The 17,368-nt window shown below is 52.9% G+C and overlaps 2 protein-coding genes across 2 annotated transcripts; both read right to left on the bottom strand.

Moving 5' to 3' along the window:
* Positions 1–23: 23 nt before the first annotated feature.
* On the bottom strand, positions 24–10,459 carry UQCRC1 (ubiquinol-cytochrome c reductase core protein 1). Its single transcript, XM_019723927.2, has 13 exons — positions 10,300–10,459; positions 9,906–10,049; positions 6,108–6,194; positions 4,927–5,056; positions 4,532–4,730; positions 3,875–3,954; positions 2,290–2,405; positions 1,908–2,051; positions 1,624–1,784; positions 1,444–1,529; positions 1,041–1,129; positions 638–713; positions 24–211 (listed from the first exon to the last, which is right to left on the bottom strand). Exons 1-13 carry the CDS (start codon positions 10,366–10,368, stop codon positions 147–149), a joined length of 1,446 nt encoding a protein of 481 aa, XP_019579486.1. The 5' UTR covers positions 10,369–10,459; the 3' UTR covers positions 24–146.
* A 301-nt stretch (positions 10,460–10,760) lies between these two features.
* Positions 10,761–17,318, bottom strand: TMEM89 (transmembrane protein 89). Its single transcript, XM_019723928.2, has 4 exons — positions 15,529–17,318; positions 13,578–15,182; positions 12,023–12,401; positions 10,761–11,502 (listed from the first exon to the last, which is right to left on the bottom strand). Exons 1-2 carry the CDS (start codon positions 15,823–15,825, stop codon positions 14,991–14,993), a joined length of 489 nt encoding a protein of 162 aa, XP_019579487.1. The 5' UTR covers positions 15,826–17,318; the 3' UTR covers positions 10,761–11,502; positions 12,023–12,401; positions 13,578–14,990.
* Positions 17,319–17,368: the final 50 nt, after the last annotated feature.

Raw genomic sequence — 17,368 nt, 5'->3', positions numbered from 1 at the left:
AAGCCAAGAGAGGGACAACACAGTTCTCAACACAGGCCTTTATTGGTGGTAATCTGTAGCACAGGTTTGAAGAGCCCAGGTGGCTTGTTTCTGGTGGGGGGACCATGCACACTGGCCCCGCCCTCTTGCCCGCACAGGCTTCCAGCCTAGAAGCGCAGCCAGAACATGCCGCTACGGATCCGGTTGTAGTCTGGGAGCTGCTCAATGGGGCCTGTGGGGATAGGGTGGGGTGTCAGGGTGGGGTACCTGGCTGGTACAGGGACACCTGGCCCTGTGCCGCACCCAATTCAGAGCTGCCCAGAGCAGCACAAGACAGGCTTTGAGTGGAAAGAAGGAAAAGAACATTCCTCTAGGGGTGCTGAGCCTGTCCCTGCATGCTCTGGCCCTCAGAGCCCCACCCCACACATGGAGGTGTCCGTTACCTGGCGGGTGCGGGGTACCGATGGAGGCACCTTGGCAGGGAGTCAGGGAGCTGCTGGGACAGGTTTTCTGAGCAAGAACTCCCTGGCAGCCAGACTACTGGGCAGAGACTCCTAGGGGCCTCAACTTGCTGCTCCCACTGTAGGCTGGGGGGTGGGGAGGCCAAGAGAAGGGCCCAAAGAGAAAGACAAAAAAGCAGGCCTTCTCAGTCACTTACCCAGTGCAGCGAGTGCTGGACACTGGTCGTAGAAGTACTTGGTGCAGACCTCACGCACGGCATGGGCATCCACCTCCTGCAGGGGGAAGCACAGGGCACACTGACTGACAGGCACCAGGGCCACCTCTGCCATCAACACTACCCAGCTGACTGGTATCTTCCACGGGGACCATGGAGCTGCCCCCTCGTCCCAAAGGGGCAAGGCAGCAGGGCTCTTTCATCCCCAGTGCCTGTGCCTGCCTGGCCCCCCTCCCCCCGGCCAGTTACACCAGCCCTGCAAACGATGCTGCCTAGGATACCGGGGATGCCTACAGAGGAGCCTCCGCTGTCGGGCCTCAACTCCCCGCCCTCTACGAGTCTGCTCGGTCAAAAGTCCAGAACCTCTCCCAGGGGTCCACGTTACCGCGATCCGGCTTTCCCACTCGGTCAGGGGGATGCGGCGGCCATAGGTCAGGAGACTCCGTCCGATGTCCTCACACACGGGAGTGGTGCCTGTGAGGGTGGGGGAGGCTTACGTGTCCACCCGGTCCAGACCCGGACCACTGGCACCCACTCAGCCTCAGCTTCAGGCTGACACCTGGATCGTGGCCTGACCGCTGCTCACAACCCATTACTGCAGCAATGGGCTGTTGCCCTGGCCACACACACCTGTATCGGAAGCTCTAAGCCTCTATGGGTGGGGTGGGAGGGTATGGAGTGACCTCCAAAGTGTTCCTTTCCAATTTTGGTTAGGAATGCTGGCCACACGGGGCTGTCACTGCCAGGAGGTACCCACCCCACCCGCCCCCAGGGGCTGCAGGACTCACCATCCAGGTGAGACACCAGGGCATTTCTGAGGATGTTCTTGCCCCGAAGCACCTCACTCTCCGTGGCGCTGGTGCAGAGGCGCATCCTAGAGCAGGGGGCGGGGTGCGCTCTCTGAGGGGGCTGCCTCTCCGGCCTGCTCCAAGGCCCCCCCCACCCGGCACTACGGGGCCGGCACTCACCACTGGCCTTGCAGGAAGAAAATCATGTCATCGACACTCATTCGGTCGCAGACGAAGTGTGCGCCTAGCAAGCCCGTCTCTGCGTAGCAGATATTGAAGGTCTGGAAACTCTGGCACAGCTTGTTGGCCACGGCGACAGAAGCCAGTGGGCTGGACATGTGCTGCCAGGGGAAGGGTAGTCAGCACCCACCCTTCTGTCTGCGGCCCACACCCTGAGCCCCATAGGACAAGAGCACACAGTCCCAGAACCCACTCTTCTCTGAAGGCAAGGCCCTGGCACTCACCACGCCACCACCGTAAGTGCAGTCATAGTGGCCGATGATGGCATTGGCCACTTGGAGGGCCACATTGTCCGGGTTGGCCCAGCCAGGCCCCTCCACTGCAATGGCCACATGGGCCAAAGGCAGGGCATCATCACGGTGGCAGATCTGAAAAGTATATGGCAAGACTGAGGGACAGCCAGACAGCCCAGGTGAACAGAAAAGGTGCCAGGTGTGGGCGGAGTGTGCGCATACAAGTGTGAACACGTGTGCTTATGGGGAAGCAGCCACGGGACCCCTTCCCACGTCCTGAGGCATCTCTGGAGTCGTGAAGCTACCCATGCACACATGGGTCCTCCCAGAGGCCCCGGCGGAGAGCACTACCCCTGCCCACCGGGCAGCCCACCTGGCTGCCAGTGAAGCGGCATGGAGCGAAAGCGGGCACAGCATCCTCTGCGTAAGTCCCAGACACGCTGCCGAAGTGCTTCTGGGCGAGGTCCACCAGCTGCCGGTGCTCCACCCCTGCCGAGACAGAGCAGTGTTACTGGCCAGCCAGGGTCCGAGGCACAGAGTAGGGGCATCACGCACAAGAGTAGGACCCCCTGTGTGTTTTGGCGGGAGACAGTAGAAGGAAGACTTGACATCAGGACAGGGTGAGGGAAGGAGATCCCCCACAGACAAACTGCTTCCTGGGCAGGGCTGGCACCGCAGGGCTGAACAGCTCCCATCACCTCAGCCACAGGAAACAGCTGAGACTCAAAAGGGGCTCCGAAGTGATGCGTTCTCACTGGCATCAAGGACAAGATGGGCTCCCTGGACACAGGCCACCTGCCCTACCTCAAGCAGATCCTGGCAGCTGCCCGTGAGGGGCGGCGAGTGAGAAGGCATGAGGAAGTGCTACTGCAGGGCTGTGACTAGCTCTGGGGTCCCTTGAAGCCTGGGGACATCTACCAGTACCATTACGAACTCACGCCTTCAGGACCCCTGCTGGACCTTACTTCCTCTCTCAACAGGAGGTCTGTGCTGCCCCAGCACCCTGCCCGTTGGGCACTGGGGCCGTGGGCGGCCTTCCCAAGCACAGCCCACTAGGTGCCTGTGCCTTCCCTTCTGAGCTCAGATCCTCTTGGGCTCCAGTCTGATATGCCAGTAGCTCCAACTGCTCTTGGTCCCCAGGCTCGATGGCCCCAAAGCCACCAATCGTGCTCCTCCTATCAACCTTTCTCACCCACTCAGTTGCCGAGGCCATAAGCCGGGGAAGCATCCCTGACCCTGCTCCCACCCCCACTCCCACGTCCAGACCTCCATCAAGTTTCCATCTATACAACCATCTTGAGTCCACCTACTTCTTTCCCTCCATCTCCTGGCAGGACCCTCCCTGGTCTGCTTGTCTCCGCTCTGGCCCCCCCCGTAGCAGCAGAGCAAGCCTTAAAACATACATCCGGCCATGACCCTGTCCTTCCCCTCTGCTCAGGTGCACCACTCCCCACCTAAGTCCCACCATTCCGTAGGCCTCTGTTCAAACGACATGTGCTTCAAAAGCAGCCCCTTAACCTCCAAATCTGAGTCCCCTGTTAAAATTCCCCTACCAACCTGTGCCTTTCTTTCAAGGCACTTTCTAGTCTGTCATCAAATGTGCATCATCACACATTCAAAGCCTGATTTGCTTAATGGCAAGGCCACGAGGAACAGGCCTGGGAGTTTGAATCTCCCACCAGCCTCTAAACTGGGTCTCCTTAAGACCAGTGAGGCTGAGAAAGGCCTGTACTGGGGAAACATCCTGTGTGGCCAGTCCCAGTGGCGGCGGCAGTGCAGAATCCCTCCCCACCTCAGAGGGCAGAGGAGAGAGGCTATTCCCTTCAAGGACAGGGCAGGAACTGGGTCCCCAGGGTAGAAGATCCCCTATGGTCAGAACCAGGAGACCTGGGCCCTGGTGACCAAGGCCGGTGACTACTCACTCTTTACCAAAGGGGTTCAACGAGCCCATCACTCACCTCCAGCCGCTGCTAGCACCATGCGAGGGGCCTTGTAATGCTGGCCGAGGTACTCAGTCAGGTCAGCACGAGACAGCTTCCTGCACGACATACAGCCAAGGGGTCAATACCTCCCCCAAACCAGAGTGATCTGGGTCACACAAGGCAGGGCTGAGCAGACAAGGAGAGACATGGCTTCTCTAGAGAGAGCAAGCCCTAGCACACTGCTCGATCCCTTCCCCATCAATGCCACCCACCCCTCCGGGGCCCAGCCGCCGCCTGGTCCCACCTCACATCTGACCTCAGGACAGGCTCATAGCCCTCGTGAGTGGGGTGCAAGCTAACACTGGGGGGCTCTTGAGGGGCAGCATTAGAGCTCGTCCCACTAGAGGACAAGAAGCCACATGGATGGGATACCTAGACCCTCCCGCACTCAGGTTGTCAAGACATGCGTAGAAACGTATCCTAAAACAAAGCCCTGAACTGGAGCAAAGACCCCACAGGAATTAGAAGATTCATAGGTGACCACATGGCAACACAGAAAACGTCTCCAGTTGTGTGAATTAGGAAAATGAACAGCACAGGCAGGTAACCAAGTAAAACCAAACCCGTGTGGACGTGGCCTGGCTAGGCCAGAATGGGGGCACGAATTCCACCCCGAGCACAGCCCGCTCTCACCTGACGTTCTCACTGGGCCCCTCCACCGCCTGGGCGAGAGGAGTGCCCTGGAACGCCGTGGCGTGCAGGTAGTCAAAGACCACGTCCCGCATGGATGCGTCGTTCTCCTGCAGCTCCCGCAGGATCACATCACGCCCCTTCTCAATTTGGGAGTCCTCCAGGCTGCAGTTCTGCACAATGTCCGCCAGGAGCTCCACAGCTGGATGCAAGGGCAGGTTTGGGCACCAGACGGGCCACCGGAGACCAGTAACAGCCCAACCCCCCCAGGCCTGGCACCCCGGTTGCCTTGCGGCAAGGCCATACACCAAGGGTAACCTCCTTCTTCGGCCATGCCAGGGGCTCCTGCCTGCCTGTCCTCTGCACCCCTGCAGTGCCGTCCCCAGCCCAGGCATCACCTTTCGGCAGGTCCTTGGCCAGCGCCTTGATGTAGTAAGCCGTGTGCTCCCGAGTGCTGTAGGCATTGAGATGGGCCCCCATGCTCTCCACCTCCTTCTCCAAGGCATTGCCAGGCCGATTCTTTGTTCCCTGGAACCAGACATCGACAGGGCCGATCAGGAGTCACTGGAGAGCACAGGACCCTCAGGCTCAAGTCTCCGCAGAACCAGTGACCACAGGTAACCCCCTCAGCAAATAGGATGGGGCTGCAGGGCCCAGTGTGTGTGCTCCCCAAGTGCTGAGCAGGCCTTGGGCTGACCAGGGCCACAGCATCACGGGCCAAAAGAAGGGAGAGAGCCGAGGGCTCGGAAAGAAGGGCATGACCAAAGCAGGCATCTCCTGAGATCCAGAGCGCCCCGAACAGCCTGACCTGACTACCAGCACTCCCCCTCCCCGACAGTCGTGGTCAGGCAAGCTCACCGTCCAGGTGATGCTGCCACGACCCACTCCCCCAACATGCATGACTGTGTGCGCGCGCGTGCACACATAGGCACATGCATGTGCGCCATGGCCTCTGTGGGACCGAACCCTGGTCCTGTGCGTGTGGCAGTGGTGCTGTCCACTGGCACACACACGTGTGATGCTGCAGCTGGCGAGGCTGCCTGCTCCTGCTCTATACCCCTGCCCACCCCGTGTCATTTAAAAGACTCAGGCTCTACTCCGCGCCCACACAGGCTGACTGAGGGGCTAGTGATGGTTGTCTCCACCCTCCCGAAAGCTCAGCACTCACTTGTACAAACAAGACGTGCCCAGGCAGTTCACCAGAGCACAGCACGGTACAAGAACGCACGCCCACCCACGTCTGTGGGCGTGTTCTGATGCACGGTCTCACTACGGGTGCCCCGCAAGTCCACAGCAGTGCATGCATACGACACAGGCCTGGCCTTTCTGGTGAAGAGCGGGGCTCCTGTGGCTCCCTGGGGTTTTTCTGACTTGGGGGCCAGTGCAGGGGCTCACCAGCTAGCAGACAGGCACTCACTCAGGTGCAGCTAAGCCCACACAGCTCCTTCCAGAAAGGCCAGCCAGACATTGCCCCCCAGCTGAAGCCCCTAACTCAGGAGGCCGACTTTTCTAACCTGCATCCTCAGGAGGAACAGGTAGCCCCAAGCCCAGGGGAGACACAGGACTTCAGGAGCCTCACCTTGAAAGCCAGATGCTCCACAAAGTAGCCGGCCCCATTGTTCTTCTCGGTCTCATACCGGCTGCCGACGTCAATCCACACCCCCACCTGGACAGCAAGCCACAGATAAAGGAAACAAACCACCCCAGCCCCACTTACCACCCACCCTGGCTGATTCAGCAAAAGCCCAGGACCCCCAGCCACACAGGCCAAAGCTGAGGCTCATGGTCCCAGGGTGGGGGACAGCTGTCTCCAAATAGGACCCCGGTGCTTGGAGTTACACAGGGCACCACTGGCTGAATGGCTAGTCACACTGTATCACCTCATCACCTCTCCTTCCTGCTGTACTTCCTGACTAGTTGTAAAGGATGCCCAAGTTTCTAACTGTGCATGTTTACCTGGTCCTATCACCACATGAAATTCTAAAATTCAGTCTCTTTTTTCAGTTTATTGTTTTTTCTAGGCAAGCAACACATTATTTGCAAACAACGTATTTTCTCCTTTCATTATTAAGGAAGGAGGCTATTGATTTAGACACTGAACATTTTATCATATCAAGGAAGTAGCCTTCATTCACACTTAAAAAAAGTTTTTAATCAGACCTGAACACCTAACACTGCCAAGTGTCTCCTTGGCGCGCAATGAGAGAATCTTATAATTTTTTAAATAGCTTCCTGGTGTGCTTGAAACAAATGACACCACTTACCCCACACGGTCACACAGATTTACTCTTTTAATTTACTATTTGTTCATAGTGGATTTAAAAATTTCCCATCTACTTTCCTAAGGGATGCTAAGAATGTGTCACAAATTCTTCCATAAACATCTATTTCACACCTAACATAGTGGAGAGCAAGATGCATTTTACAATCCATGGTCTCCTGTGATTATAACTGACAGCATTCTTTCTCTGGCACTGGAGCACAGCAATGCTCCTTGCAAACTAGAGCATCTTACAGTCCATGAAATACAGCATTTCTACAGGTGTCATGTAATTAGGAAGTTGCCCATCATCTTTTGCTGTGTTCAGTAACATCTCAAAGGATATTATTAGTTCCTGAAAAACTAAAAGAACTTGCCAATAAAACCACTTAGCCCTAGAATTTAAGTTGGGGATAAGTGGGAAATTTATTTCTTGAGACTATTCTCAGCTATTCATATATCAAGCCAAGATTCTATTCCTTTGTATTTTTTAGAAAATTATCCATTTCACTAGAATCTTCAAATGTATTTCCTCTGCAACCTGAACGGACATTTCTCCAAGAAGACATACAGCTGGTCAATAGATATATGAAAAGATGCTCAACATCCCTAATCATCAGGGAAATGCAAATTAAACCCACAATCAGATATCTCCTCACACCTGTCAGGGTAGCTATCATCAATAATCAACAAACAAGTGATTAATCAACAAACAAGTGTTCCCACATCCTAAGGAACAAGTTACCCTAGGATATGGAGAAAAGGGAACCCTCGTGCACTGTGGGATTGCAAATTGGTGCAGCCACTATGAGAAACAGGGTGGAGGTTCCTCAAAACATTAAAAATAGACTGACCAAATGATCCAGCAATTCCACTTCTGGATATTTATCCAAGAAAATAAAAAACACTGATTCAAAAAGATATGGTGTGATTACAAAATAGGGTGAATGTTTAAATAAAACTATTATAGTAAAAAACACATTGCCATTAATTCCTCTCAAAATACTCCCCCTCGCTTCAAACACGCTTATCCCATCATTCTTGCCACTTTCTGTAGCAATTCTGGAAGTCCTCCTTCATGAGTGTCTTTAGTTGCACTGTCGTGGCTGCCTCGATGTCCTGAGTTGATTCAAAACGTTTACTTTTCATGGTCATTTTGACTTTGGGGAAGAGCCAGAAGTTGCATGGTGCCAGATCCGGGGAATAAAGTGGATGAGGACAAACCCTAATGCTTTTATTTGACAGAAATTGTCATATACCAGAAGCGATGTGTGACCACACAGAGCTCTGCCACGATGGAGGATGAAACCATTTGCCCATTTCTATTTGCTAATCACATCACTTCTTAAATGCTCTAATAAGGGCTTAGTTAGAGTTCACCATCTTTCCTGGGTACAAACTCAGCTTGCACAATTCCATAAAGATCAAAAAACACAATTAACATCATCTTGATGTTAGGTCTTGATTGACGCATTTTTTTCGCACGAGGAGAACTGGGTGATTTCCACTGAGAATTCTGAACCTTGATCTCAGGATCGTAACCATAGACCCAAGTTTCATCTCCTGTGATGATGCTTTAAAAAGCCAGGGGGAGCCAGTTGGCTAAGTTGGTTAAGAGTGAGGTGCTCTTAACAATAAGGTTGCTGGTTTGATCCCCACATGGGACATTGTGAGCTGCATCCTCCACAGCTAAACTGAAACAACTACTTGACTTGGAGCTGATGGATCCTAGAAAAACACACTTAAAACACATAAAAGTTTAAAAAAAAAAAGCAAAAATTTCAATCACTGACTAAAAAAAAAAAAAGCTGGAACCTGAAGCAGCACAATCACACAACTAACGAAATTGACAAACGCTATTGCTTTTTGTTCAACAGTTTAAACGCGTGAAACAAATTTCATGTTACTCACTTCATTTTCAAATCTGTTGTTAAAATACTTTGAATGGAACTGTAAGAGATGTTCAGATCCTCAGAAATTTCTAATAGTCAATTGTCTGCTTGATCGTATCATTGCACTTACTCTTTCAATATTCTCTTGGGTTTTTGATGTCCCGAGAGGATGTCCCAATCTCTCGTCTTCAACTGATTCATAACCATTAACGAAATCGCCTGAACCACTTGTAAACCATCTTCATGGTCAAGGCAGTATCACCATAAACTATTTTAACATTTTATGTGTTTCTTTACCGCTTTTTTGCAGTTTGAAACAAAATTTCACGTTAATGCGTTGTCTGTGATTCACGATTTATAGCACACTTTAAAACACATCTCTCAACCATAGCTCACACCCGACTGACTGCACCGAATAGGATGAAACTTGTCATACACTGTTACTAAGATTCGACGCACCACTTCCCATATTAAAGATCCCTTTCTGCTGGACAGCACTTGGCAGGAGCATTCACCGTAGTTTTTGATCACACCTCGTACATGCGCCCCTATGTTCACTGCAGCACTATTTACAACAGCCAAGATATGGAAGCAACCCAAGTGCCCATCAACATACAACTGAATAAAGATGATGTGGTACATACATACAATAGAATATTACTCTGCTATGAAAGGAATGAAACCTTACCATTTGCGACAGCATGGACAGATCTACAGGGTATTATGGTAAGTGAACTAAGTCAAATAAACACTATATGATCTTATATGTAGAATCTAAAGAACAAAATAAATGAACACACAAAACAAATAAAACAAATATATTTCCTCCGCAATGCATGACTGGTCTAGTGAGGAGATTAGGACTTTGAGCTGTGAGGCTGGTAGTCAAGTGATGTCTCTGAACCCTCTTTTTCTTACTATAAAATGGAGACAGAATTGCTCCTCTTGTATCGGTTGCTTAAGAAAAAGCTGGAAAAAAACTTGGCCTCCTGCTTGGCAAGCATCATATGCTAAATGAGTGTTGACTACAGTGAGGATTGCCACCCCGACCCCCGAAATCAAGGTGGGGCTGGAGTTGAGGTTGGGGTAGGAGGGTCAATCCAGCCGTGAATGAGCAGGAGTCTGACCCAAACCACAGAGAGCTCAAGCCCAAGGTCACCCCCAGACCTGGGAAAACTCCAGGTCCACTATGGAGGACCCCTCTCGACAGCGGGACGCCACTCACCGTGCAGGTAGCATGGGAGGACTGCTCCGAGGCCACTCGCAGCCCGTTGTCCAGCAGGCTGACCTGCGTCTCTGGCACGCTCTGAAGGGCCTGGGCGAAGGTGGCGGTGCCCCGCAAGGCAGGCGACTTCAGCAGGGCCGGGTGCTGGAACGAGGTGGCTGGGACTGAGTACTGGGTTGGGGGATCGCCCCTCAGCAACCAGGCCCGCAGGGGGATCCCCATACCCGCCCCCAGGCCCGCCGAGAGACTCCCATCCCCGTCCTAGGCCGTGACCTTCCCACGGCTCTGACCCCGCGACCTCCCGAATCTCGACTCGCTGCCCCTAACATCCCATTCCCTGTCCGCGTCCCGAAGCCCCACATCCCAGAGCCCCGCGCTCTTGCTGCCACCTCACCGAGCGGCGGGTGCGCAGGAGCACTCGCGTCCCTGCATTGGCCGCCCGGCAAACCGCGGAAGCCGCCATCTTCTAGTCCAGTCGGCCCTGGGCCGCGCCACGCATGCGTAAAGTGGACGCGGCGGCGCCCGAGGCGCAAGCGCAGTACCGCAGCCTTGGCGCTCGGCCGCCCCCTGGCGGAAGCTGAGGATATTCACTCCTGGCTAGTGTCTGGTTTTGTCCGCGCATCCACAGGTACCTGCGCGCATCAGTCCACCTAGCTCCCTATTGGCCCGCGTGGGTCTGTCTGAGGTCCAGTCCGTCTTCCCTTTTCACCAGTGGGAGGCAGAGTGCGCGATATTTCTCGCGATCCGCGGGTGCCTCGGTTCCACTGCGTACCCAGAGCGGCCTGGCGGGCGGTGGGGGGCTCATCCTGGGGCTAAGAGGAAGGCTGCTGCAAGTCACGGTTTTCTCTTTAAAAGAATGAAGTAAATTCAAACGGTTGACATGGAAGGAGTTGAAAAGGATTCCTTATTTGGAAAACAAAACACACAAGCAACAAGACCTGGGTCTTTTCTCATAGTTTGCAAAAACACATTCCCCTTTCCTTCTGAGCCCTCACTGGCAGCATTCTTCAAGTTCAGGTTTCCGCTAACGGTTGAAGGTGTGGGGGAGGAGAGAAATTCCCCTTTCCCTATTCTGATTCTTTAGGCTGGTGGAAAAATCAACAAGAGACAGATTGACAAGAGAAAATCAAGCTCAATTTTGTGTGCACAGGAACGTTACATCATGAGAGGTTCAGAGATAGAAAGGGAAAATGGGTGTACAAGGCATTCTGAGCTAGGGATGAGTAATGCATCTTGAATCTTCAGATTGTCATTGCAGGGTGAGACATAGCAGTGATTAGTAGTTTGCCCTGCCATATAGATAGGTCAACAAAGGTTATCTCTGATAATTTCTTATTATGGGCAAGGTTCCTCATTCAAATTCCTCTAGATAGTTGTGGGGGAGGAGTAAAAGTTTCGCTTGAGTCCACAGGGCCTCAGTTGACTTTAGCTCAAAATAATCCACGTACCACTGAGGCATATCTTGGGGGGCTCATTCTGAACCCACACAAAGGCAATTTGGGCTTTTTCTGTTATGCTCATTGATATTCTTCCAGCCTTTGCTCACTGCCCAATTCCAGAGCTATTTCCACATTTAAAAAATTTGTTGCAGCGGTACCTCACTCTTTTTTTTTTTTTTTTTTTTTTTTTTTAAGATTTTATTGGGGAAGGGGAACAGGACTTTATTGGGGAACAGTGTGTACTTCCAGGACTTTTTTCCAAGTCAAGTTGTTGTCCTTTCAATCTCAGTTGTGGAGTGTGCTGTTCAGCTTCAAGTTGTTGTCTTTTCAGTCTTAGTTGTGGAGGGTGCAGCTCAGCTCCAGGTCCAGTTGCCGTTTTTTTTTTTTCTAGTTGCAGGGGGCACAGCCCACCATCCCTTGCGGGAGTCGAACCGGCAACCTTGTGGTTGAGAGGACACGCTGCTCCAACCAACTGAGCCATCCAGGAGGCAGCTCAGCTCAAGGTGCCGTGTTCAATCTTAGTTGCAGGGGGCGGTGCCCACCATCCCTTGCGGGACTCGAGTTGAACCGGCAACCTTGTGTTGAGAGCCCAGTGGCCCATGTGGGAATCGAACCGGCAGCCTTCGGACTTAGGAGCAGGGAGCTCTAACCGCCTGAGCCACCGGGCCGGCCCGGTACCTCACTCTTGATACCAACATCTATATGTTTTCTATTGCTGCCATAACAAATTATCACACATTTAATGGCTTAGAACAACACATGTATTATCTCACAGTTTTATAGGCCTGGAGTCCAATGTGGATCTCATTGGGCTAAAATCAAGGCATCAACAGGGCTGTGTTCCTTTCTGGAGGCCCTAAGGGAGAATATGTCCTTTGTCATTCAGGTTGTTGGCAGAATGACCTGTGGTTTGTAGGACTGGGTTTCCTGTTTTCTTCCTGGCTGCTACCTGAGGTCACGTCACCGGCTTCTAGAGGCCACCTGAATTCCTTGGCTCTTTCCACCATCTTCAAAGCTAGCAGCAGAGGATCAAGTACTTTGAATCTGTGTTCCTTTTCTGCTTTGAAGAGCTCATGTGATTATTTTAGGCCTACCAAAATAATCCAGAATAATCTCCCTATTTTAAATTCTTTAACCTTAATTCCACCTGCAAAGTTCTTTTTGCCATGTACTGTAACATACCCACAGATTCCACACCTTCCCTAGGAGGCATCGACTCCTGCCCCTCCCCAGCCTGCTCCCTCCTGCTTTCCAGAGCTTCTTCTTTCCCCTGAAATCCCTACCACTTTATAGTTCCTGGAACAGGTCAAGGTCTCTTCCCCCACCAGGCCCTAGTCCTTCTGACTGGAACACTCCCTTTCCTCTCATCACCCCATTCATCCTTCAGGTCCCAGCAATCAGCCCATACCTGCCCCACCCTGACTGGGCCAGCACACCTCTCTGCAGAGTAATTGACTTCTTGAGTCTATTTCACCACCAACACCACCACACTCCCCTATTTGTGAGCGGGTGAGGGAGGAGCCAGTAGTGTTCTGCGCACCAGCAGATCCTGGCATCCACAATAGGGCTAGCAAACAGTAGGTGCTCATTAAACCTTGTATAGAAGTGGGCCTAATAAGAGGCTGATGAAGTTCAATCTTGAATGCCCTTTACTTCCTGGCTTTGGGAGGGGGCCCCAGTATTGTCCATAGGATCAAGTATTTTTAGAAAACTTGCAAAACTAAGATAACCTAACTGCATCCAGTTAGGACTTGTGTCCTTTTTCCACTTGGATTCTCCTCTATCCCACTTCCCTTTATGTGGGGACATTGGAGAGGCTGTGACATTTTTGGGGTCCAGCCAAGCGGAAGGTGAGTTGGAGATTGTCCCAGACTGGGTTCTCTGGGCAACAGACTCCAAGAGGGAGATCTGGGTGTTTACCAGGGAGCCCTTTAAGATGGGCTGGCCCGGTGGCTCAGGTGGTTGGAGCTCCGTGCTCCTAATGCCGAAGGCTGCCAGTTCGATTCCCACATGGGCCAGTGGGCTCTCAACCACAAAGTTGTTGGCAGTTGGACTCTGCAACTAGCAACTAGCAACGGGCAACTGGACCTGAAGCTGAGCTGCGCCCTCCACAACTAAGATTGAAAGGACAACTTGACTTGGAAAAAGTCTTGGAAGTACACACTGTTCCCCAGTAAAGTCCTGTTCCCCTTCCCCAATAAAATCTTGAAAAAAAAAAAAAAAAGATTGGCACCTGAGGGAGGGAGAAACCAGTTGTGATGGGGCTCTCCCCTGCTGAGGCAGACCTGTCCTCTTGCTACCTTATCAGGTGCTGGCAGAAGCAGGCTTTCCTTGAAAGGGGACATGGGCAGCACATTTCTAATGCTGTTCAGAGGGAAATATTTCTGCGGTTTGCTCCACTCCAGCGCATGGTTAGCTCATTATTTCTGTCCTGGTGTAGGAATGGCTTCCAGGGACCTCCTGTTGGGTCAGCACTCCTGGTCAGGACAGAAGTGCAAGATCCTACTGCATTTAGAACCTGCCCCACAGTGTCCAGTGCTAGAAAAACTGTGGGCCAGAGAGGGAAAACAAGGTTTGAAATGTGTGGATCCAGAAGCCCATCTGTGGAAAATTCTTCCAAATCATTCAGCATGTATATGAAAGAAAGTTGGTGACGATTTGTCAAAATTGAAAACAATCCAGGCCATTTATGTGACACCATCAATAACAAATTGAGAAAAATAGAGAAACAAATTTTCTAAACTATTAATAACTAAAACACAAATCGCAATCAACCACGTTAGAAAGAAGACCGAATTATCTTTTCTGTTCTCTGTATGGAAAATATTTAATTACAAAATCCTTACCCTACATAGAGGCCATCAGAGTGAGCAGTCAGAAAATGTAGGGGAAAAAGTATTACAGAAACGTATCAAGAAGTCACCACAAATGTTATTGTTCTGGAGTTGGCACTGTAGTATTTGTCAACTTTATAACATTGGTAACTTCTCATTTCTCATTATTTTAATTCACTTGTTTCTATTTTTGAATTCATAATGTTCTATGGTTTTTATAAAACAGAGACTAAAAATGCATAGGCCTCAGTATCCACTCAACCTGGATTGCCTGTGGCAGAAGGGAAGAGGGTGAGGACCCTTTGGGGAAGTTCAGCCTGCATGCCACTTCTGGAGGCCTTGAAGCAAGGGCCACTCGGGCACCAGAGCACGTTTGAGACACCGTAAGGATGAAGGCAGCCAGGGCTCACCCTCCAGCCCCCACCCCCAGCGCAGGCCCTGAAGCCTAATCTGACTCAGCCAGGTTATCACTACTGGGCAGCACTCCCTGGAAGTCTGACCTGATGGTCAGATTTTCTGCCACCACACTGGGGGCCCCTGAGGCGCCCCAGAAGAGCCGTTGTATTTGTGGGTGGGACCTTAGGGAGGAGAGGTTAGTTGGTGGGGGCAATGGAGCCGTGTGAGCCAGCTTGAGCCCCAACTGCCCACCTATCCTGGGCACTGAGGCCTCAACAGGTCTGCTGGCTCTCAAAGTACAAAGGGGTCCGGGGCCAGGCTGGCCTGGGAGAACAGGCACACAGGCCCAGCCTGGCCCAGAGCCTCAGGCCACCCCCACCCCGCTGGCCACCAAGCAGAGAGAGGCACGTGTTGGGTCACCCATTGGAGGTGGGAGTCCCCTTTATTTGCATTGGCTGCTGGGTGGCTAGATGCTGCAGGTGGCCCTCGATTTGGACAAGGAGGGCATCCAGCATGTGCAAGACCCCGATGAGTAGGGTTCGGTCTGAGATCAGGGTGTGCCGTTTCCAGGATCCCGGGGGGCCAGTGGTTGCTTTCGGATGTTGAGGCTAGGACCAAGAGGCAGGAGTGACAGCGGAGGGATGGGACAGAAGTTGACAAGGGAGAAGGGCCTGGGAAGGGGGGCTGAGGGCGATGAGGGATCTGCTGTGGACTACAGTGGCCATGGGGCCCATGGGGGTGGGACGAAGAATAGGGATATTAAAGGGAGACGGATGGGGGCAGGTACTGGCCATGAGGAATGGCCAGGGGCTGATGGGTGTGCTCAGATGTAGGGACCTTGGGGTGTGAGCGGTGGGCAGCAGGAGGCCCCCAGGACATGGGTAGGAGGATATGAGTTCACTGGGTATAAGTGGACGTAGGGGGCTGTGGGGGACGGAGCAGTGCTGTGCTCACCTCGCTCTTGGCGGCCTGCGAGCGCCTCCTCTGCAGCAGCTTACGGCTGATCAGCAGCAGCAACGCGGTGGAGGTGAGTGTGACCCCAGCCAAAGGGTAGATGTGGTTCCCCCCCAGTCCCATCCAGTGGCCAGGGCAGCCCAGGCTGGCCCTGCAACCCTCCAGGCTGTTTGGCTGGCACCCCCAGGGCTGTAAGTCCAGCCCCACCTGGTACCACAGTGGCCGTGACCAGGCATAGCTCGGGGAAGGCATCGCCAGGGGGAGCAGCAAAAGCAGGAAGGATGGCGTGCACAGCATGACTGCGCAAGTGCCAGGCGGAACCTGGGTGCCTAGCAACGGGCAACACAACCCCTCCCCCAGAGGCAGCAGGTTCCAGTTGGGCCCATGGCCTTTCAGGAGGTGCAGCCTGGCTAGAAAATGCAGTGGGGGTGGGAGTGGGGATACAGTTCCAGGCCTGGGAGGATGGCATGGCAGGCGTGGGGCCCAGGACTGAAAGAGCACCTCCTCCCACCCTCACCTCTGCACCTAACACCCAAGCCCTACAATTCTAACCCCACTGCCCCTAATGCTGCTGTCTAGCTCAGAGCTGCTCAGGGGTCCCCTACGCCCAGCCTACCCTTCAGTCTGCATCACAGCAGAGTGAACGCTCAAAAACGTGGGGCCCCTCACTCTCTAAATAAAGCCTGAAGGCTCATCCGGGCCTCTGGCGCCCTTTGGTCTTCCCTCCCGCCTCCCCTGGGATGCTGCACCTACCTGAGTTCCCTACACCAGGAACACATCCTTGACTCCTAAAAAGGCACCTCTCATGCCTGGACTTTCAGCTCAAATGTTACCTGCTCCCTGAGCCTCCTTCCCACAACCGTCTTGGGCAATACAATCCGTCCTCTCTGTTTATTTTCTTCAAAGCATTGCAACTTCTTGTTTGAGGTCCACCTTCTACTCCAGCACATAAGCTTCACTCAACCAATATTTACCAAGCACTGCCATGTGCCAGGGCACCATTCTTGATGCGGGACATGGGGTGACAGAGTAGACAAAAAGCCCCAACTTCCTGGGCTGAGGTTCTGGGGGTGGGGAGAGGACAGATGAGTGGTGAACACAGCGCAGGGCACATATACACTGAGACAGAAACAGCTGGGTAAGGGTGACTCAGTGACAGGGAGGGTGGGGCAGCATCCGTTGGCCAGCACTGTTGCGAGCATTTGGTGCCATTTCCTCATTGAATGCTCACTGAGCAACCCAGGAGGTGGGCACTCTTACCATTCTTGCTCTGATGAGGAGACACCAAAGCCCAGGAAGGTTCTAGCGTCCTCCATACCCCAATCACTCAGAGTATCAGCTGGCCTGAAGGCCCACTGCTGCCCTCTGGGCCACATGCCCCAATGTTGGCATTTTGTGGCAGAACTCAGCCCATGCTTTGTGGTTGACTGACTGGCAAAGCCGAGGTGCTCTAATTACACAAAGAGGTGTTCTCCCAAGTCAGTCACGTGAATTCTTACTTCTAAATGCAGAGCAGCAGTACCTGTGAACACCTGAGCGTCCTTAGCTGGCCGCTCAGGTGTTCACGCTACATTCTCCAGGGGCTGCCCCGTGGCACCTGGCCTGCTCTGGCCCTTATCAGGTGTCCCTGAGAACAGATCGTTCTTGAAAAGCAGCTCTGATCCCAACTACTTCACCAAGAACAGGTGCTGAGGGCTGTGTGGCTGGGGACAAACTTGAACCTGGGAGCTTCCTCCTGGGCCTGGCCCCAAGCTCTCCCTCCTACTCTAGACTCTCCCTGCCTGACCCTGCCCTCCCCAAGCCTTCCGTTCCCACCCCACCCCAACCGCTGCTGACTTCT

Source organism: Rhinolophus sinicus, linkage group LG10, assembly GCF_036562045.2.
Source record: "Rhinolophus sinicus isolate RSC01 linkage group LG10, ASM3656204v1, whole genome shotgun sequence".
Taxonomy (NCBI): domain Eukaryota; kingdom Metazoa; phylum Chordata; class Mammalia; order Chiroptera; family Rhinolophidae; genus Rhinolophus; species Rhinolophus sinicus.
This window is presented reverse-complemented; position numbering and strand designations above follow the sequence as displayed.

Bases quoted from the DNA above. Each gene is read 5' to 3' on its own strand.
- UQCRC1 (XM_019723927.2), bottom strand. From the start codon at position 10,368: ATGGCGGCTTCCGCGGTTTGCCGGGCGGCCAATGCAGGGACGCGAGTG. The intron at 4,731-4,926 runs GTGATGCCTGGG...CCTTGCATCCAG, and splicing joins GGCCAAGGACCTGCCGAAAG to CTGTGGAGCTCCTGGCGGAC. The intron at 714-1,040 runs GTAACGTGGACC...TTCCCCCTGCAG, and splicing joins AGTGGGAAAGCCGGATCGCG to GAGGTGGATGCCCATGCCGT.
- TMEM89 (XM_019723928.2), bottom strand. From the start codon at position 15,825: ATGCTGTGCACGCCATCCTTCCTGCTTTTGCTGCTCCCCCTGGCGATG. The intron at 15,183-15,528 runs GTGAGCACAGCA...TCTTGGTCCTAG, and splicing joins CGCAGGCCGCCAAGAGCGAG to CCTCAACATCCGAAAGCAAC.